This window comes from Nanorana parkeri, unplaced genomic scaffold (genome assembly GCF_000935625.1).
Source record: "Nanorana parkeri isolate BGI_ZX_2015 unplaced genomic scaffold, ASM93562v1 scaffold2313, whole genome shotgun sequence".
Lineage (NCBI taxonomy): Eukaryota > Metazoa > Chordata > Amphibia > Anura > Dicroglossidae > Nanorana > Nanorana parkeri.
The window spans coordinates 166,337-188,649 of NW_017308581.1; the positions used below are offsets into that span (position 1 = coordinate 166,337).

Genomic DNA, 22,313 nt, shown 5'->3' on the forward strand with positions numbered 1-22,313 from the left:
AACAATACAGACTAATGATTTCAGGACAGTGGTGGAGCGCCAGAGCCCAGTCCCTGCTGCAACCGCTACAACCCTCGAAGTTCTCATGAAAATGCCAAGTATCGGCACTGGTATCTGAAAAGTATCGGTGCATCCCTAGTAAGAACCCCTGAAAAGTTTTTTTGGCTACTTGCACTCCCATTAGGGAGATTCACTCTTTCCTTTTGTTGTGATGATCATTTTCTCCAGAACTTTGCGTTTTTGCAAGTATAGCTGTAGACAGGAAATCTCCAAATGGGAACATTTATTCCAGTGACAACTGTCTAGAATGGGGCACTTCCCTCACTTGGAGAGATTTTCTCTAACTTCCTGTTGTGTCTACAAGTCATAAGGTGAATGGAAAGCTATGCAATGGACTACTGATAAAACTGATAGGGGGTTTTATTCAATCACTACTATATGCAAAATAGGAAAAAGCTTTGGCTTTAGATGTACTTTACAAGATTTCACTAAAATCAGTAAAGTCAGTAAATGGTCTAACAAAGTTGATTAACTTGATATAGAATGTTATGAATTTCACTTAACTGTGTATTTGTAGCATCTCAATAAATGCTCACATTTTTTAATACATGTTCCCATGATTTGTGTATAATTGCATGATAGTATCCACATTGTGATATGTTCAAAATGCCAAGGAAAGTTTAATGCTATACAATGTAGTACTACAGTAAATTGGGGAGTGTTTATATGATGTCCTGTGGAGTTTGTCTATAGCTTATTTTATTTACAAATCATATCATAAATTGACATGACATTTGACATTATGCACAATAAAGCGCAATATAATGTGTAAATGGCAGTATTGCATAGGGTAGTTTATTGCATTCAGCATAGTGTAAAATAAATTTAGATTGTTTGAAATGCATAACTACAATTTCAACATTTCTGTTTGCTTTTTTGAAATAGCAAATGTATTATAAATGTGATTAATAAACAACCAAAACCAATAACAACACAAAAAAAAGAGACCCCCACATCCACCATAAAACAATATCCAGGAACTAACTCATTTAGGTCAAATCACCTAGGCCCACATAAACATTTACAACGCTGATGTAATTCAAAAAGAAACATAAGGACTTGGAACTGGTTTAGTCACATTAGATCTTGAGCTCATATATACGACCCTTATGTCTAAATTATAAAAATAACATGAAGAAATTCAGAGTGCCCTTAATGTGTACGATAGTGTAGCCATCTGGACCAGATTAAAAAAATTAGTCTTCACCAATCCCTCTATATAGATAGGGAATGCATCCAAACATTACAATTTTATCTAACTCAGAGATCCATTCGGATAATGAGGGAGGGATGGTGGATATACATTTTTAGCCACCAGTCTCCTAGTGGTAAATAAGGCTCTGTGTATAGTCAATTTGATGTACGAATCACTCCAAGGGAAATAAAAAATTGCAAGTATGCAGACTCTGGGTGTGTTATATACCAAAGACAGAATGAATGACCTTAAGCACTGCACCCCAATATCGGACCAATTTGGGACATCTCCACAGTAAGTGTATCAGGGATCCTTGGCGAAAACCACATTTTGGACAAGAAAGGTCAATCTTGGTACCAATTTAGAACAGGAACTCAGGGATACAATAGGTCTTGTGCAAAATAAATTCAGATCATTTTGATAAGATTGACTCTCCCAGCCACTGAGAGGGGTAATTTGAGCCAGACTTCTTTTTAAAATCTAAATTTATGCAATAATGGGAATAGATTAAGTGCGGCATAGTCTGCAAGTTGTGGAGACATCAGGATACCCAAATAGGTAATCCGGGAGCATATGTGTAACGCACCTGGTTGGAGACTGAACGTGTGAGGAGGCCTCCCTTGAACCTCTTGTCCCGAGGACTCTGGGGATGGGTACAGAGACCAAGAGGACAGCAAGTGGCAGGAGAGCCAGTGGTGTGGAACACCGTGCAAGCCGAAATCCAAGTAAACGAGCCGGGGTCAATTCCAATCGAGCAATAACGGTATAGAGGGGTCAGGTAGAAGCGAAGTCCAATAAGCAAATCCAAGGTCGAGGTCACAACAAGTCAAGCAAAAGATCACAGAAGCACAGGAATAGAGGATAGCTTACAATAATCCAGCAATATGGTAGTGCTCTGGCTGGGCTTATATAGGGGAAGTGATTAATGGGATGAGTCACTTCCTGTGCGCCACTTTGGCGCGTTTCCATGTTGCTGGTTGCGATCGTCTGCGCATGCACGAAAGAGCGCACGTCCAAACAATATGGGAAAGCGTGCCTGGCGCATGCGCAGATAGCGGGGATCTCTTACAATATGGGAGTAAAAGACAGATCCGCTGCCAATGGGTTTGGTAAAGGGTCTATAGGAAGTCAATTGGATTTATCCCAGTTTACTAAAAGACTGGAATATATAGCAAAATCCGACAGGTGTACCATAACACTATGCAAGGAAGACTGAGTATCCGCCAGGAAAAGCAGGGTGTCATCAGCATATAGTGTGAGTTTATCTTCCTCCATACTTCTTTTAAAACCTATGATATTTGGAGACTGTGTAAATATTGTAGCTAAAGGTTCAATGGCCAATGCGAACAATAAGGGAGAAAGTCTGGTGCCCTTCTGTAAACAAAAGTTAGGGGAGTGAGAATTGTTAATTCTAATGTTGGCGGAGGGAGTATGATATAGTAAATGTATCCAAGCCCCGTATCGAGGTCCAAACCCAAATATGAATAGAATGGCCCTTAAATATCTATATTCAACACAGTTGAATGCCTTCGCTATATCTAATGCCAGAAATGCTCTATTACTAGTATTGTCTATAGGTACTTGCATATTCAGATATGCGCTTTAGATGTTAATAGCAGTGGATTTATTAGCTAGAAAACTAGATTGATCTGGATGCACAATAGATTACATTTTCGTGGACAACCTATTAGCCAACACCTTAGCTAAAATTTTAACATCATTGTTCAACAGTGAGATTGGTCTATAGGATTCTGATTGAAGAGGGTCTTTATGTTTTTTAGGAAGCACAATAATAGTGGCCTCATACATAGTACTGGGGAGACATCCCAAGTCTAGTGCTCCATTGAGTGTTTGCAGTAAAAAAGGCAGGATAGATTGTTTATAATTTTTGTAGACCCCTATTGGCAACCCATCTCAACTAGGGGCCTTACCACTTGGAAAGCTAGAAACTGCTTGTTCCATCTCCTGCATAGTAATAGGGACCTCTTGGTCCAAGGCATCTGACGCCGCTAAGGTAGGCAGAGTTATACCTGAAAGATACCTTGCTAAGTCAACATCAGAATATGTTGCTTTAGAGGTATACAGTGAGGCAAAGAAATGAGAAAAAACATTCAGTATATGTTGATTATCTGTACAAAGAGAGCCAGAAGATTCGCTAATGGACCCAATATAGGATGGTGCTTGTTGAGAGTGTGCAATCTGACCCAGAAGCCTAGCCCAGGCATCTCCCTCAGCCCAGAACACTCTCTTCGTAAAAAATAATTGTTTTTGTGCCCTTGAATGTACAAGAGATGTAAGTTTGTGTAGCATCTTGTAGCATTTTTTGTTTTGCGTGTTGTTATTGGTTTTGGTTGTTTCTTATTTATTTGTGTTATATGTGTTATTATATATTCTTTTATATTCTCTGTTTAAAGAAAAACTTAATAAAAATTAGCTGATTTAAAAAAAAAATTTGATTAATAATAATGAACATTTCAACCCATGCAGGTCCATTGTAACAACATGTTCTCAAAAAGTGTTAAGGTCTTTAAGGAGGTACAGTGCTTTTTCAGATCTGAGGCTAATGAGTGGGAAGCCAATTCTGTCTTATCGGTCTTGATACTTGATGATGCAAACCCCAGCGCTCGTTACGTCACTGTGCAACTGCACAATCGTATGGCAAGGGCAATCAAGTGCCAATATTATTTTGCTGATTCTTGGATGATGTTTAGTGAAATCACCTTCCAGTCTGGTAAGTAATACATTTTAATATCATGCTTCAGCTCACTCAAACCCAGTTATAATCCTCACAACTATACATATATGAGACTGAGGTGATTATATGTTTAATTTTTTTTAATTGGATCAATCAATGAATTTCAATTTCGGGTCCTTCTTGACAGCCCATGAGGATAGAGCTTGCCTATCTGGTTTGAACAATAAGTGGATAATTAAATTGTTCTAAACTAGCATACCTTCTCAGTGTCTCTTGCTCCCAAGGCAAAGGTTGTTAAGCGTACTTCATCTAAAATAAATTCTTCAGTTTTACTGTTTTTTTTAGGGTTCCACAGACTGACCCATTTGTGACATGTATCTGCTCCCACTTGTGCCCTGGTTCCCCAGAGAGAAATGTTGGCATTTGGTAAGGCAGAGGGTTTGAAGGTCCAGCTGTCCAGCTGTCCAGAGAGCAGACTCACCTCTTCAAGCTTTCATTGGCAACAGTACTCTAGATGAAATGCCAGTAAAGACGTTATCATCTTGACTCTGGCCTGTGTAAGGTTGCATGTAACATCCTGCTCATTGCACAAGACTGCTAGCTCTGTATAGCAACATACAAAGGTACGTACAGTGAAATCCCATTAGGCTGGATCAGGTAAAGCTGCCCAGATAGCAAGGATAACTTGCCACAAACTTGTGGCAGGGTTAAATTGTAATTCTTGTTAACTTGCTGCACACATTCCTGGCAAGTTGTTGACTTGTATAACACTTGCAGTTCTAGTTGACACTTTTTGAATTTGTAGCAAATTTGCTTGGCAAGTCTACAGCAAGAGTCCTGCAGGTCTTAGCAAGAGCTCTGCAAGTGTACAGCACTTTTGCAAAGCACGTTGATCTGGAGACTTGCAATAGTTTAGCAAGTTATTTTCAAACTTGCAGCTGAATTGCTTGCTATCTGGGTGTTTTATATGACCTTGTCACCCCAATAGAGAGTGGGCTTTGTGAGGTATCACATATGGCCTCATCCTCCCATTAGACTATGGACTATGTGGCCTGCATACCAGGCCTTAGCCTCAAACTAGAATGTGAGTCACATACATTAATTTTCCTCCCACTAGTTTGAAGGCTGTATTGGGCCAGCTAAAATTAACTTTCTACTCTAGTGGATCAACTAGTCCTACTGGCTGCCCACACTTAAGTGAATAACTCACTAGAAACAAAACACAACATACAGTATATATCAGGGCTCAAAATTTCCACTCGCCCCCTCGCAATTGGCGAGTGAAAATTGCATGGGGGCGAGTGGAAATCCAGGGGGGGGGGACTTCCGCCGCTTCGGCAGCGCCAATCGCTGTCTAGTGTATCACTCTAGCTAGAAGTGTGCCAAAACTAAATAAAATTAACGTATTAACAGTAATCTCAACTTGATGACATCAAGTGTCAGCAACAAAGAAACCCACACCTCAGTGTTTAAATGAGACTTTGACATCACAGACTGACCTGGATATAGAGCTGTCTATCCATCAGTTGAGCCAAGAGAGGAAGTTAGCAGGGGACATGATAAATCATTTTATTTATTTTTGTACACTACTAGTAAGAGTGTTACACTATAGTATATGTTATGCATTGGGCCAGCTGCATACAAAGCTTAATTCTCCAACTAGACTGTGTAGGTTGTATACTAGGCCTTTTCTTCCCATTAGACAGTGTGCTGAGTATTTTGCATACTAAACCTCAAATTTCAGTGTATGCTGTGGGCTGTGTAGGCTTGCATACATGCCTTTAATTTTCATATTAGGCCTCATTATAACGCTAGGCTTTGGTCTGTGAAGATTTCATACTTTGCCATATATTCCACTATGTAGTGGGCTGTATAGAGTACATACTAAGCTCCATCATCCCACTAGGCAATGTGCTCTACATGCTGCATACTAAGCATAACTTTTCCACTAGACTATGGGCTGTTTAGGCTACATACAGGGACTCTAAATCACACTAAATGATTGGATATTTTGGGCTGAATGTTGTATTAGCTTTACTGCATGATGACTTTTGACATGCCACAAGGGTAAGAACTGGACAATACTGCTGGTATAAGGCACAAGTCCTGCAAACTCAGGTCAATCCAATATATACAACTGTAGGATTGTAAGCCATTCAGAGGAACTCTTGTATCGTGCTGGTTGTCCTGCACAAAGTGCATGATAACACCAGCTGTGTTTTTCCAGCAGTAACATCTTGTTCACACCGACTTCAACTTGTATAAATGCACACTGTACAACAAGCTTTTACAAAGCATATCTTATAGTGGACCTGAACACAAAAAGTGAAGATTTGTTATATTATACAAAACATTTAAACATTTTAATGAACCCTAAGCAGTACCCTAAAAAAGTACCTTTTTTCTGTAATTCATCCTGAAAAAACAATGGACTTCCTGGCATGTGAAGGTGTCTAAGCTGTTAGAATACAATAGCTGGCAGGAGAGATTCCCCTATCCATGCTGTTTAACCACTTGCTGACCGGGATGTTTATACCCCCTTCCTGACCAGGCCATTTTTCAGTGTTCAGCTCTGCAGTACTTTGACTGACATTTATTCCGTCATGCAACTCTGTACTTAAATGAATTTTATACAATTTTCTGGGGACAGATAGAGCTTTCTTTTGGTGGTATTTAATCACCACTGGGGTTTTAATTTTTTACTATATAATAAAAAAAGTAACGAAATTTTTGAAGAAAAACCTGTTCTCCCTACGTTATGTTATAAAACATTTATTGTTACCCAATTTTTTTGGTAAAATATAAAAGACGGGGTCAGATCAGGTAAATAGACACCAAACATGTCAAGCTTTAAAATTGTGCGCACCCGTTAAATCGCAAAAAACTACCATACTCAAAATTTAACCATAGCCGACGCTTTAAAAGCTTTTACCGCTTATCAGCTTAGTGTTATCAGTGATTGATGACCCTAGAATTATTGCTCTCATCCGGACGTTCGCGGTGATATGTAACATGTGCGGCGCAATGGATGTAATTGGTTTTTTCGCACGTAGGCGGGCATGACGTATGTGGGGGACTTTAATTTTTTTTTTCTTGCTTTGATATGTGATTTTAAATTTTTTTTTGTAACAAATATTTTTAAACCTTTTTTTTTCACTGAACTTTATTGCTATCACATAGGGAGCAAACAGGCTCCCTATGTGATAGCCAATTTGCAGTGACAGGTCCTCTTTATGGAGACATCAGGGGTCTTTAAGACCCCTAATGTCACCTAGGGACCCCCAGAGAAGCTGATGAAGCAGAGACCTGCTACACCAGCTTCTCTCCGGTTTCTGTACCGGAGAGTGATACTGAATGCAGGCAGTGATGTAATACACATCACTGCCTGCATTCAGAAGAGGAGAGGAGATCAAATGGAGCACCAGTACTGAGCTCCCTTTGATCTCCGGCTGCAGAGCTGCTGTGCTGGTCCCGGGCTCACACCGGGAACAGCGGAGCTCAGGATCTAAAGACGCCCACCCGCCCTCAAGAAGCCGCTGTCCGGCTGTTTAATTACAACGGCCGGACAGCAGGTAGTTAATGTGGATGGGAGAGTCAAGCATTTTTTCCTATTTAGCATGTGGGGCTGAACAAGAAAAAATTCAAAGTGTATGGCCAGCTCAAAGTAGCATTAAGGTCTGGGCATTTGTTACCCTAATGCATTCTCTGCATTAAGGTAAAAACCGCCCAGTACCTTTTACTCTCCCCCACACTTACCTGCCAGCTCCTTGTCACTGCCGCCGGTCCAGAAGGGATTCTCCACTCCCCGTTCGTCCCGGTGGCAGGGGGAGGAGCCATAGGCTCTTTCTGCCATCAATCAAACTGTTGGATGGAGAGGAGGGGCATGGCCTGCCGCATTGACTCATCTCTTCAGGGAAGCCTATCCCACCTCAACCTAACCACTGAACCATTACATTCTCAAATAATTCATCCCCTCACAGCTACCTCCTCATGTATAATTTCCCCCTCCTCTATTAGATTGTAAGCCCTCAGGGGCAGGGCCCTCCTTACCATCTTGTCTTGAATTGTATTGTAATTGTAATGTCTTCCTTACATTGTAAAGCGCTGCGCAAACTGTTGGCGCTATATAAATACTATGTAATAATAATAATAATTATAGATGGGAACTGGAGAGGCATGAAGTTCTTGAGTTGCATGAAGACTTTTTATCAGGTTCTCCTGATTTCTATCCCTAGGCATGTTTGGCACATAGAATTTGATATCATTCTTTATATTCTTATGTAAATACATATGAAATGTCTGTACAGACATATTTTGTCTGTACAAAATATGGTTAGCAAATCTTCGTCTTGTGGTACCCCAAATACATTTGAGAATCTTCAGTTGTTCTCTGGAAATTCTGAGATGTTAATGCTTGCTGAAGAGGACCTACATTGAGATTACCTTTGAAATCATGGGTTTACTCCCCTATTAAGAAGGGAGCTGTGAGACCTACATAGTGGGTCCATAACATCAGGTGAGCACCCCCCTGTGCGTTTTGGATCACAGGGTGCATCAGGTGGAAAGCGGAAAGGGAGTGTTGATCACTGTTTTGCATTACCATAGATTCACTACACTTTTTGATATAATTCTTTATTTTCTTATGTGGATACACACGTCGATGTTATTATATGTCTAATTATCACATTCATGGACTTTATTGCAAGTTTGACTATACACTGATATTTTGTCAGTTGATATTTCACACTCTGATCTGATCTGAGTTGTTGGATACACATTCGGGAGATTTATATATATAGATTTGTGTTCTTACACATTTGTTTTGTATGTATTCAGCTTGGCACATTTATATTTTATTCTGTTTCGGTACACTTATTTTGGTGTATTTTTAGTGCTTGGCAGCTTCCACACCAAATATTGGCGCAAATTATTATTTCTTTATTGTCCATCCGGTGTTCAAACAAGTTTGTAGGGTGATCATACCTAATCTCTTGGAGGAGCTCTGAAGAGAGTTTGCACAAGACCTCTAAGATTTCCTAAATTATGTCTCTCATCCGACAGAGGAGGAAATCATTAGGAGCAGTGTCATTGTCAGTCCTCTAAAAAGATATAGAATTTTGGCTGTCTGCAAAAGAATCGGAAGCGAGGGACCATTATCTCCAGAGGTCTCAGTCGCTATCTTGGGTACGGCATATGAGTTTTGGCAGGATTTGGAATGCAGGGTTCCTCTTTTATTACCTCAGTGCTAGACTAATCCTCAGGTGGTCTCATGTAGGTTCGTGGTCACAAGCAGTCCGACCAGGAGTAATTTAAAATTCTATGGAAGCTTGTTATGAGCAATTTCATTCTGTGTGTGCAGGGCAGGGTCAAAATATGTTCATCAGCAGCCGCTGTGCGATGCTATTTTTCAGGGGAAATTCGTGACAAAAGTTAAATATTCCTAGGCACTGCTTAGGCAAAGTTACTCACTGTAAGATAGCAAATCTTCACTTTTTTAAGTTCCACTTAACTAGGAGTTAACTATAAAAAAATCACTGATTTCATGGGGATAACATTTCCAAATTTCTCCAAATACATTGGAGAAAATAGGGAAAGCAAAAAGTAAAGTTGTTTTTCAGGTTACAATGGGGTAACTTAAAATGGCTCTTGTGTATCTTTTGTTTGTTTTTGGTGTATTTTGTTGTTATTTGTCTTGTTTTTTTTACACTATGAAAAAGAAGGCACGTAAATAACAACTTAGTAAGAATGTAAAGTTTTCTGTGTATTCTAGTATGTAAAGTTTTTGTAACATATAAAAATAAACTGCACATACAAAAAAAAAAGAATCTTGACTTTTTTTTCCACAATATGAGAAAAAGCTGCCAAAGTAGCAACCCATTGTTAAAAATGTATTTTTGTGCTTTTTTATTCTATTGTATAAAAAACATTAAATAACAAAAAATACACAAAAATAGGCAAAAAAAGAGGTTTGCAGGTCTATATTTATGTTTGCCTTAGATATTGATTGGCATTTACAGCGATTTATTATTTCCTTATGCACAGAAAGGACATTAGTTTGTGTGTATGCATGTGTATATGCACATAAGCATCAGTATATTTCCTCTGTTCTTATAGATGCTACTATGTACAACAATTCACTAAGTCCGCCCCGGCCTGCTGGTGTTCCTACCACATATGGTATGTATAAACTTTTTTAAATTATGGTGCTAATTATTACGGATGGGATTTACGTTCACAGCCATGCACGGTTTGCACCAAACTTTGCATGCTTGCGATTCTTAAAATGGGTGAGCTAAATAGCTAAATTTGGCCTGTTCACCCATGCGAACCTCTGGCTGCTATTGCAGCTGGAAGTCATTAATTTAGTGCCTGTATTACTACACCCACTAGATCACAACGTCTTGGTGTGCAAGCTGCAAGCATCTTTAGTTGCTAGAACACAAGTGGCCACACAGCATCTTTGGTTGTTAGGATGCTTTTTGCCACCTGTGTCCTAGCAACCAATCACTGTGCAATCACCAGCACCCTAGCAGCCAATAATGTTATCAGCCGTGAGGACGCCGGTGGCCACACAGTCATTCCTAGTTATGGTTCACTACAACAACCAATGGTGCTATGCAGAAAATTATGTGGGGTCTCCCCTAAATCCATATCAGACCCTTACCCAACATAGAGGTCTGCTTTGGATTTTAGGGCTGCGAATCATACTAGGTACCAAGCCATAGTCCATCAACAAAGGGGGGTACCTTGCCAGGGACCAGTGAAACCTCCTTCACCCCTTCCCTGACAAGGCACCTTGTCCTCATGTTGATAGGGTCCCCAAGAGCATGTTGGGATCTGTCTGGGGAACTTATCAGTATATGGAAGTCTCCTTTAAAATAAGGGGGTCCGTAGATATCTGGCTCCCCCATGTAAATGAGTAAGAGGTACACCTGGTTACTTATTCCCAATAAAAAAAGTAGTAAATAAACACCCAACACTTTTGACAAAGTATTTTATTAAAAAATAAATAAACATGTAATACAGTGTAAATCCTTTGTTAGTCCTGTTGTCCAGTGTTGTAAATCCGTGTCAATGACAATGAATGGCGCCTGCCAAAACAAAACATCCTGACTGCTAACATGATGCACTCCCGACGGACCTCTGTCACAAATAACATATTATTATAATACAGGATTTATATAGTGCCAACAGTTTGCGCAGCTCTTCACAAAATGGGGGAGACAGTACAGTTACAATACAATTTCAGTACAATAGGGTTAGGAGGGCACTGCTTGTGAGAGCTTACAATCTAGTAGGAGGAGAAAGTGATACAAAAGGTAATAATTGTTTCGATTGAGTAAGTGGAAGAAGGAAAAGGGCAGTTATGTTGAGGTGGGATAGGCTTCCCTGAAGAGAGGAGTTTTTAAGGATCGCCTAAAGGTGGATAGCGTACGAGATAAGCGGACAGATAGGGGTAGTTCCAGAGGATGGGAGACACTCTAGAGAAGTCCTGGAGGCGAGCATTGGAGGAGGTGATAAGAGAGCAGGAGGTCTTGAGAGGAGTGGAGAGGACGGTTTGGGTGATATTTTGAGATGAGGTTGGAGATGTAGTTGGGGGCAGAGTTGTGAATGGCTTTGTATGTTGTTGTTAGTATTTTGAATTTTATTTGTTGGGCAATTGGGAGCCAGAAGAGGGAATGGCAAAGAGGGGTGGCAGACACTGAATGGTTGGTAAGGTGGATGAGTCTGGCAGTAGCATTCATGATAGACTGAAAGGGAATAGCCTGTTTAGTGGTAGGCCAACAGGGAAGGAGTTACAGTAGTTGAGACAAGAGATTACAAGGGAGTGAATTAGAAGCTTTCCGGTTTCGTTTGATAAAGAGGGGCTAATTTTAGAAAGGTTACGGATGTTGAGTCAGCAAGATTGAAATAGTGATTGGATGTGGGGCTGAAAGGAGAGATCAGAATCAAGGATTACACTTGCATGATAGGAGGGGTTGATTGTAGTGCTGTTGATTGTGATGGAGAAGTCGGGGGAGGGAACATGGAGAGGAGGAAATATTATAAGTTCAGTTTTAGACAGATTGAATTTGAGGGGTAGTGGTTTGACATCCGTGCTGAGATGTCAGTAAGTAGATTAGTCATATGTAAAGAGACAGAGGGGGTGAGCTGAGGAGTGGAGGGATAGATTTGGATGTCATCAGTATAAAGATGGTATTGGAAGCCATGGGAGGCTATCAATTGACTCAGAGAACAGGTGTAGATGGAGAATAGAAGGGGCCCAAGAACTGAGATAGGTAGGAGGTGAACCATGAGAGAGCAGAGTCCTGGATACCAAGGGATTTGAGTTTATTAAGGAGAAGTGGGTGTTCAACTATGTCAAAGGCAGCAGAAAGGTCTGAAAGTATGTGTATAGAGTAGTGACCATTGGTTTCAGCAGTTAGTAGATCGCTAGTAAGTTTTAGAAGGACAGTTTCTGTGGAGTGTTGTGGACGAAAGCCAGATTGAAACGGATCAAAGAGATTGTTAACGGTAAGGTAGCGGCGGTGGCCGGCGGTGGCCGGCTGTGGCGGGAGCAAGAAGATGGGTCTCAAGTTGTTCAGACTGGTGGGCCCCAAAGAGTGTTTTTTAATTTGGGGTCACCAATGCTTGTTTTAGAGGTGTAGGGATGACACCATTAGAAAGGGAGAGATTGAAGATGTGAGTAAGAGAGTGTAAAATAGAGCTAGAGGGTGACTGGAGTAGTTGTGAGTGGATGGGGACCAAGGGGCAGGTGGTTAGGCATGTGTTAGACAAAAGAGTAGCAACTTCACATGTTAACTGCATCAAAAAAAAGAGAGTAGTGAGTGTGGTGGTAGACAAGGTGTTTTTGGAGTGGGAGAGGTCTGGAAAGTGGAGATTTCGTAGTGAATTGTATAAATCTTATCTCCGAAGTGATTGGCAATCTACTGGGCAGTCAGTGAGTTGGTTGGAGGAGGCGGATGGGGGTGAAGTTGGGAGCTGAAGGTAGAAAAGAGCTGACTAGGACTAGATGAGATGATGTTAATGAGTGTGATGAAATAGGTCTGTTTGGCTGTGTTGAGGCAGGTACTGTGTTTTAGGAGGGCAGATTTATATTGGGTGAAGTCTTTCAGGGATTTGGATTTATACTATAGTCGCTTAACAGCATGACTATGTCTTCTGAGTCTTCTAGTGTCATCTGTCTGCCAAGGCTTTAGTGGATGGGGCCTGATTCTGTGAGTGGTGAGAGGGGCAAGTGCATCCATACAGGACAAGAGGACAAGAGTGAGCTATTGTAGAGAGAAGTGGCAAGGTCAGGACATGAAATGGTTGTCATTTTGTCATAAAGGTAGTCTGTTGCGAGTAAAGAAGAGAGGGGTTAAAGTGGCAAAGGTTCCTACGGGTAGCGGTTTGCTATTTGGAGTGGTGGGGGGCTAACAATAGGGAGAGTGTGAATCTGATGAGGTTGTGATCAGAAAGTGGAAAAGGGGTGTTGGTGAGATTGCTGGGAGTGCAACAATGGGAGAATATGAGATAAAGGGTGTTACCATCAGAGTGAGTAGGAAGGCCTGTCCAATGTGTTAGGACAAAGGAAGAAGTTAGGCTGAGTATCTCAGAGGCTGCTTGTGACTACCTGTGACGTGGTCACACGTTTTAACGTAATCCCGCCTAGTTTTACAGAGGTGGAATATATGACCGCCAACAGGTGAAGCATTCCAACGCTTTGTCAGCTGTTCCAGGGCAGATTGGCATCGCAGATCGCATGTGCAGGAGAACCGATCAGCCCTGGAACAGCAGATCGGTCCTTAAATGTCACTTCTATCCGACTTTGTTAGTGCGATTTCACATTTCACCGCACTCGCAAAGTCTCCGCTCCTCATTCAGACTCACCTTGCCAGAGCCTCACAGGCCCCCAGCTAGACGGTGTGCTGGGGGCACGGCATGTGACACATACTTCTCCTCTCCGGACACCTGTTACTAGGGACGCGGCCGGGAGACAGAGCGGTGAGTCACAGTCCCCTTGAGTGAGTCCCCTTGCTGAGAAGGCCGTTGACAGTGCGGAGCCCCAGGAACCCAGTAGTGCACTGCCCCATATTCCACCAAGGGGGTGCCCAGGCCCGGACCTCAATGATCCCCCCCCCCACAGCCTCAGGCCTTGGTGCAGTAGTTCTGCCTATGTGTGTTGTTAATATTGACAGAGATATTAAAGTCACCGACAATGACAATGTATGTTTCAGAGGAAAGATAGGGTAGCCAGGCAGAGAAGTTGTCAAGGAAGTGTGATATTAGTCCTGGAGGTTGATAAATCACAGCAATTCTCAGAGAAACAGGGGAAAACAGACTTATACAATGAACTTAGAAAGAGGAAAGTGATAGAGAAGGTGGTGTAGGAAGAACTTGGAATGTGCTTTGTGGGGATAGAAGGAAGCCAAATCCGCCTCCCTTGCATCCACTGGGTCTGGGGTAGTGAGTCCAGTGGAGGTCACAATGGAAAAGGGCAACCAGTGCGGCAGAGTCAGAATTCTGGAGCCAGGTTTCAGTAGCCGCAAGTGGGTTAAAGGAGTTGGAGATAAAGAGGTCATGGATGGAGGTGAGCTTGTTACAGACTGAGCAAGAATTCCAGAGGGCACATTAAAAGGGGGGACTGGATCTTGGGAGCAGAGATATAGCAATGAGATAACTTGGATTGCGTCTGCTGCCAGAGGAAAAAGGGTGTTCGATGTGCTGAATAAACCTAGATTGTGGGGGGTCAGGATAAGGGCAAATGTTCCCAGAAAGTAGGAGAAGCAAAAGGGTGACAGAAGTAAGAGGAAAGTTAGATTTACAGTAGTGCACATGCTCAAATGTTCTGGAGGCTTTGCCAGCATGTGGGTGTAGGATAAACAGAGGTTGATGGGTGCAGTAACAGGGAGAGGACAGGAGTGAGGGTAATATGTACAGTATGTGCAGTTGGGGGTGGGGGGGAGAAGAGGGGTGAAGGAATGAGAGTTTAAAGATAGAGGATACTACTGTGAGAAAGAGAGGAAGAGAGAGCATGTTAAGGGAGGAGGGAGATAGAAGCAAAATGGGAGAAGGAAAGCTATAGGAAAGAGATTTACCTGCAGTCGTTATGAGAAATAGTTGCTAATCCTTTCATTTTGGTGCCTTTTCAAAGTGCTGTTGTAAAAGTGCTCTGAATTTATGCTTTTATAGCTGGGCAGCTGAATATAAAGAAAGGAGTGGGAGATCCCAGATGATGCCCTTAACAAAATATGGTCATGGCAGCACACTTGTTTCCCCTTTCCATTTCCTGGCCATCCAGGCTGCATGCTTGGATAAGGGTCTGGTATATATTTGGGGGGGAGGGGGGGCTTTTTTTTTTCTTGTTTTCTTCTATGGTGTCCCTTTTAAGATCCATAGGAGATCCTCATCAATGATAAGGCTCTGATATGGATGTTTAGGGGGAACCCCATGCAATTTCTTCCCCTAGGTTCCCCCTTTACAATTCGTTCCAGACCCTCATTTAGGATAATGGTCTTGTATGGATGTTGAGGGGAATCAAGCAGAACAAAACAGCTGGGAAATATAATTTAGCAGCAAATTAAATGGTATTGTTTTCCTTTGTAAACATCTCTCTTGCTTTAGTAGATTGTACAGGTGCACCACTTCAGAGACAGGTTTAAGGCAAACTCGAGCACATTATTTAAGGGAATTGTGTTTGTAAGGGAATCTGCTCCCTTCTGAATGCTATTTTTTTTTTGCATTGGAACCTGTTATCCAGGACAGTGTCCAAAGCCCCATGGTCTTTGTTTGGCAAGCCCATGCCATTTAGCCTTAGAAAAAGGCTTTGTTTACAAACAGAATAAAACAGGCTGAGAAATGTCAGTTAGTGGCATTTTTTTTTCTAATTGTCACTTTTGCTTTCGTTCATCCTACAGGTATGCTACTTCACAGGCAGGTTTAAGGCATCCTCCAAGTTTTTTGCATTGTTGTATTGTGCATTTTTATTGTTTCACTTTTAGGCCCCTTTCACATGGGCTCCATGAGTTCAGTTGCATAAAGATCTGTTAAATGATGACAGTGAAAAGTTTGCAAATCCGTCTTCACTTCAGCACTTCAGTTCAGCTACATTCAGTTACATTTACATCCGGTTTCCCATCTACTTTTATTCATTTTTCACATGCTCATGCTTATTTGTTGTTTTTTGAGGTTTTTTGAAGAAAGAAAGCTTCTGTTGCTACTGATCAGTGAGGGTTGCCCACTTTGAGGTAACAGTCTGGAACACCTCCTGCCACAGTCTCTTTTCCTTCACACTTTCGCTGTATTGGTGGCAGGAGGTGTCCCACAAGCCTGGTTTGACATGGACCAAATGAATGTGTCTCATATGGAAACATGCCAGGCCATGACTGCTGCACAAAATGCATACAAAGAAGACTCTGTGCATGCTCCTCCATGACAAGGTGGGCAAAAGTAAAAAAAAAGAAGTTTATAATATAAACAGATGTTAACTAAATGAGTGTAAACTGATGATGTCCATTTACATCTGTGTACATCCGTTTTGTTTCGTCTAGTCCTCCAAAAATGGGATGCAATCCTTTTCTGTTTTCTTTCCTGGACCTGGACATACTTGAATGGAAGCAGATGTAAACTGACAGACTGATCGAGACAGATCAAAGGCTCTAAGCCCTATGAAAAGAGCTGCTCTTCGCCAAACAGCATTTTTAACCCCTTCACGACCTATGACGGGATAATCCCATCATGAAGTCGGAAGGGGTTACACAGACTCCCGGCGACTGTTCCGTTTTGTTGAGACGGCAACCAGCTTTACAGTAGAAGCGATTCTGGTGGCTCAGCTGTTGCCAGATTGCTTCTACAACCCCCCCACCCAAACACCCCCGCCTTGTTTCCTGGGCTCCGTTGCCCCTCCTACGGACTAAGGACCAGCTTGCAGGGTGTCGGCGGGAAGTTGGGGAGGAGAGTGACGCATATTGCATCACTTCCGGTCCCATCGCTGTCAGTGCTGGGCTCCTGAAGCCCAGCAATAAGCTATTGAAGTGTGATCTGCACTTCAATAGCTTATTTAGAGTGTAAAGGTGACACTGGGGGTCTTTTGGACCCCCAGCATCACGTTAAAGAGCTTGTAAGCCCCCCATGTGATAGCAATTAAAGTAAAGTTTAAAAAAGTTTTACGGGGCGTGGCCAAGCAATGGAGCCGTAGAGACGTGAGTGTGCCGAGCTCTGCTCCCTCACGTACCCGTTACAGCGAACTGCCTGCATATTTCCAACTCTAATCCCCATGATTGGTTCCGGGGACTCACCCGATCCTGCAAGAAGACCTCCAGGTGGACTATACCTGGATACTTTTCGCCGGCGGCTCCACGAAGCCTGGCGGCCGCCTCTGCACGAATGGATCCAAACGGCCATCTTGACTCCTGCGTGGAGGGACTCCCTCGGCCAGGTCAGTCCGCACTGGATGCGGCTCCCTCTCACTCCAGTCACTCAGTCTATGACCGCTCCCCTATCCGCTCACCGAGGCTGCATGACACTGCTACACAACCAGCGGCCCCACAGTTATCGCCGGCCCTGGCCTCAGTTCTAGTGGAAGACATCAGGGCACTGCTGCACTCCCTAGGATGACGTGAACCGCCTAGCGCAGCAGGTGGAGGGGACATTACGCAGGGAGATTGAGGGGGTTGCCCAGTCAGTCAATGGACTGGAACAAAGGGTGACCACAGTAGAATCGTCCCACGACGATCTGGTGAACAGAGTCGCCGCCCTGGAGTCCTCTGCTGCGGCCCAGCATAGGGCCCATGCCTTGCTGTATCTCAAACTAGACGACAGTGAGAACAGGAATCGGCGGAACAACGTGCGCCTGAGGGGGGTCCCTGAATCCACTGCCGGGGTTGACCTACGCTCCTCCACCCAAGCTATCCTAAACCAGCTTCTGGATTGTGACCCCCTGACACCCATAGAAATGGACAGGGTGCACAGGGTCAATGGCCACCGGGCTCTGATCGCACGGGCCCCAGAGACGTATTGTGCAGGATTAATTTATTTGTACAGAAAGAGGCCATAATGAGGCAAGCCTGGCTCAAGAAATTTGTGGACTTTGATGGTGCGGTGATCACTGTCATGCCTGATCTATCCAGACATACTCTCTTCCTAAGACGCCTGATCCGCCAGCTCCTCGCGCAGATATCCTCTGCAGGAGCATCCTACAAATGGGGTCACCCTTTTCATCTGCAAGTGCAGAGGGACGGATCCACGTTTCTCCTGATGACGCCTGATTAGCTCCCAGAACTGTTTGCTTTTCTGGACATAGAGCCCATCGATGTCCCTGACTGGCTCCTCACCCCTACAGCCTCGAGGCCTAATATCCCGACGGCTCCCAGACCGCATAGGCCTCGCAGAGGGCGTTCACGGTGCCGCTCCAGAGTCGATTCGGCCCTGGACACGGTGTCCCACGAGACCTGAAAATACCCTAAAGGAGCCCAGAAATATACCGTAGACATTGACTCACCATCCTTGGTTCTTTCCTTCAGGGCCAAAGCCCGGACCCACACTTGACTCCCCCTGCCCATTTTAGGATAATGGACTACCCACTGAGGACAGCGACCAGGCACATTCACCGGCTTGAGCCCCACAGGTTGAATTGAACAATGTGCGGACCCCTCAGCCAGTCCATATGCAAGCATACCCTCGGAGGTTGCTGGTACCAGGCCTGGCATTGTTGCTCCTTGTTGCCGCCCCACCTCCCGGCACCCCATCTAACTTTTGCAATTTATATCCTTTTTTGAAACACCTATGGTTCCCCGGGGGTGCTGAGATGGGGCATCAAACGTGTGCGGTTATACCTATATGATTTTACAGTGATTTCTCTGTCATAATCCCTTTACATTACAGGTACCCCGGGCCTGGCGGTTTCTGCCGAGCCTTGCCCGTGCCGTCTTTCGTACACTGACTACATGCTCTCTTGTTGTTTTGCTGTGGAACCTTCTGTGCCACCCCCGCACGCTGACCCGCTCCAGGCGACTACCTACTTTAAAGGACGTAGTCCAGCTGATGAGCGTTGGAGCTCTCTCCCTAATATACGCCCAGTTTAGTCCTGAAATAGTCGCTCCCTGGGCTCCACGCTCTGGGTGGCCGAGGGATCGATTATACTTTATATGCAGCCTTCGGTTGCTACCCCAGCTAGAGTGTCGTGGGGACGCATTGCATACACGGGTACCCGAGGGAGCACCTCCATACGCTTCCTTGCTTCACATTCCCCCACCTAGGTTCCCTCTTCGCTTGAAGCGCTGAGGGCTGTTTTAGTTGTGATTTTCCAGTTTCAGTTCTAAACGTTGAACATTACTGTTGTTTTATTGCATAAGTGTTCTGTACTGTCCTTATATCCCTGATAGCGGGCTGACGCCTTAACTCAGACCTGCTATACTTTTCTATCTACCTACCTACCTACCTCTTGCTCTCCTGCTTGTATCCCCCTTCTTCGTTCTTCTTCCCCCTTTCCACCCCTCACTCCCTCAACCCTTCCTGTCTTGCCTCGACACCAGCAGCCATGGCTCAACGCAGGGATAGTACAGCTGTAGCCCTAGCCACGAAATTCCTCTCCTGGAATGTGAAGGGTCTCAATATCCCAGAGAAACGGCCCAGGGTTGTGGAGACATAGAGTCCAGGTGGCGTATCTCCAAGAAACGCACTTCAAGTCGGACTGCATCCCAAGACTCTCCGACTCCCCTTTGTGTATCATGGGTCATCCCCTGCAGCCAAAACACGGGGGGTCAGTATACTTGTGGCTAGATCTTCAGGTTGGCAGCACGTGTCCACAGTGAGCGATAGTGAGGGGAGATATCTGTTTGTAAAAGGTCGCTTTTATGGCTCTCTGGTTACCATGGTCAACATCTATGCCCCCAACTCTGACCAGATCTCCTTTCTACAGGAGTGCCTCCTAGCCCTGTCGGACTTTGTAGAGGGGATACTCATTATGGGAGGGGACTTCAACGTCGCACTGGAACCGCAACTTGACGTTTCCAGGAATGCATCACATCTCTCCTATACCTTTCTCCGCCGTCTGCGAAAGACCCTCCATGTGGAACAACTGGTAGATGTATGGAGACTTATGCATGCCCGGGACCGCGACTACTCATTTTACTCTTCAGCACATAAAGTATATTCGAGGATAGATTACTTTCTGCTTAGACAGGGGGATCTGTACTTCCATCGATGTTCTCACGATCTCAGTTCACGCCCCCATTCTCATGGAAATGTTGCTACATTTGGAAGGTGCCAGACCTGGCAGCTTAATGACTTCCTCTTAGATGACGTCCTGTTGACAGATCGCATTAAACAAGAACTGACTCACTATTTCCACCAAAACCAGACTCTCTATATGGGAGGCGCACAAATGCTGCATGTAGGGTATTTTTATCTCTCATGCATCCCGTGCGAAACGACAACGCTTGGAGACAATCTCCACACAGCTGGCTCAAATTAGCTCGGTAGAACTCCGCCACAAACAATCCCGCGCGGTAGCGCTAGAAGCCGAGTTGGACTCCCCTATTTCCGCGGCGGAATGGACGACGGCTATACGTCAAATGAAACCGCGCAAGGCACCTGGACCCGAAGGATTTTACCTTCGCTATATTATAGGCTTTTTAGTGAACAACTAACCACGTCGTTCCTTCAGGCTTATAATTCTCTCCCCCCGCCGGTCACTCTTTCCCCGTTGACTCCCTACGAGCTACTATTACAGTTATCCCCAAAGAAGGAGAGGACCATTCCCTATGCTCCAGCTACCGCCCAATTTCCCCACTCAATGTGGACCTGAAATTGTTCTCGAAGGTCTTGGCCACTCGCATCAGCAAACTCATCCACACCGACCAGGTGGGCTTTCTACCACACAGAGACGCTAAGGACAACACTGTCAGGGTGCTAAATGCCATTTACCATGCCACAGAAAAACACATCCCCACCATACTCCTCTCCACCGACGCGGAAAAAGCGTTCGACCGGGTGGACTGGTCGTTCCTTCTTTCGACGGTCCGGGCGATGGGGTTTGGAGTCAACCTTTGTAGATGGAGAACTGCCATCTATTCTATCCCCACGGCCAGAGTACGGGTTAACGGCACATACTCTGATTACTTCCTACTGTCAAATGGTACCAGGCAGGGATGCCCACTCTCACCCCTGCTTTTTATCTTATCACTAGAACCCCTACTTTGTAGAATTAGAAATAACCCAGACATCTCCGGATTGCTCCCAGGCCCACGGACTCATAAAATAGCTGGATACGCAGACGACCTGCTATTCATACTGACTAAACCCATCATCTCCCTCCCAAATCTGATGCGCGAATTAGAAGATCACGGTGACCCCATCCATCCTAGCAGGCCTGCAATCAGCCTTTCCCTTTCGATGGTTCACCTTCCACATAACCTATCTGGGGACGAAATTGATCCCCTCTTTCACTAAGGTGTTTTTTAGGTGAATTTTCCGCCGTTGCTATCGGACATCCAACACGACCTGTCCAAATGGTCGACTCGTACTCTTTCGTGGTTCGGGAGAAACAGTGTATTCAAAATGAGTATCCTCCCACGTTTACTCTACCTATTCCAGAACCTGCCAGTACACATTCCTGTGACATTCTTGAGATCTGTACGGAGAGAATTTGCATCCTTTCTCTGGGCGAATGGAGCCCACAGACTAAACAAATCCCTCATGGCACTGCCCAAGACTCGAGGAGGGATTGGTTTCCCTGACCCCATCCACTATCATTTGTCTGTACACATGGCTCGATCGTTTGAGTGGTATAATGTGTCCTCTGACAAACGGTGGTTGCAACTAGAACAGGGAGATTTTCCACCACCCTCTCACAGGTAACACGATCCGTGTGCTAAAAAGAATGACTGCACTACTCCAAGACAGTGACTCTCCTTCTCTCTTAATACCGGTCGTAGTGGACCCAGCCTTTATTCCTGGCCTAGAGGACGGCTCATTCTCGCGACTGGTGGTATCCAACAGATTTCGGATCGGACATTTTAGACCTCTCCGGGAATTTGCTAGCTTGGACTCACTGAGTAATCTTGTAACTCCCCCTCTGTTGCGCTGGCAGGCCCTTCAGTTACGTAGCTTTCTTACTAAGTCTAGCAACTCCACTCCTATACGTACGGAACTGACAATGTTTGAGGACGTGTGTTTGGCTGGCGAGTATGTTGACCATGGGTTATCAAAAGCCTATGCTCTCCTGACACTAAAAGCCGACCATCCTGAACCTAGCTTTATAGCAAAATGGGAAAGAGACCTAGTAACTGCCTTCATTCAGGACCAAAAGGACTATATGCTGCATTTTGCACATAAAGCCTCAAAAGCTAGCTCTATACAAGAAACTGGGTACAAAATCCT

General features: G+C 44.2%; 1 protein-coding gene across 1 annotated transcript in view; it reads left to right on the plus strand.

The window, feature by feature from the left end:
• The window catches only part of DDR2 (discoidin domain receptor tyrosine kinase 2), an 81,025-nt gene that overhangs the window by 36,506 nt on the left and 22,206 nt on the right, over positions 1–22,313 (plus strand). Inside the window, exons 8-9 of the mRNA XM_018573280.1 lie at positions 3,743–3,986; positions 10,065–10,127. Of these exons, the coding sequence (XP_018428782.1) occupies positions 3,743–3,986; positions 10,065–10,127 (307 nt within the window). The remainder of the gene's footprint in view (positions 1–3,742; positions 3,987–10,064; positions 10,128–22,313) is intronic.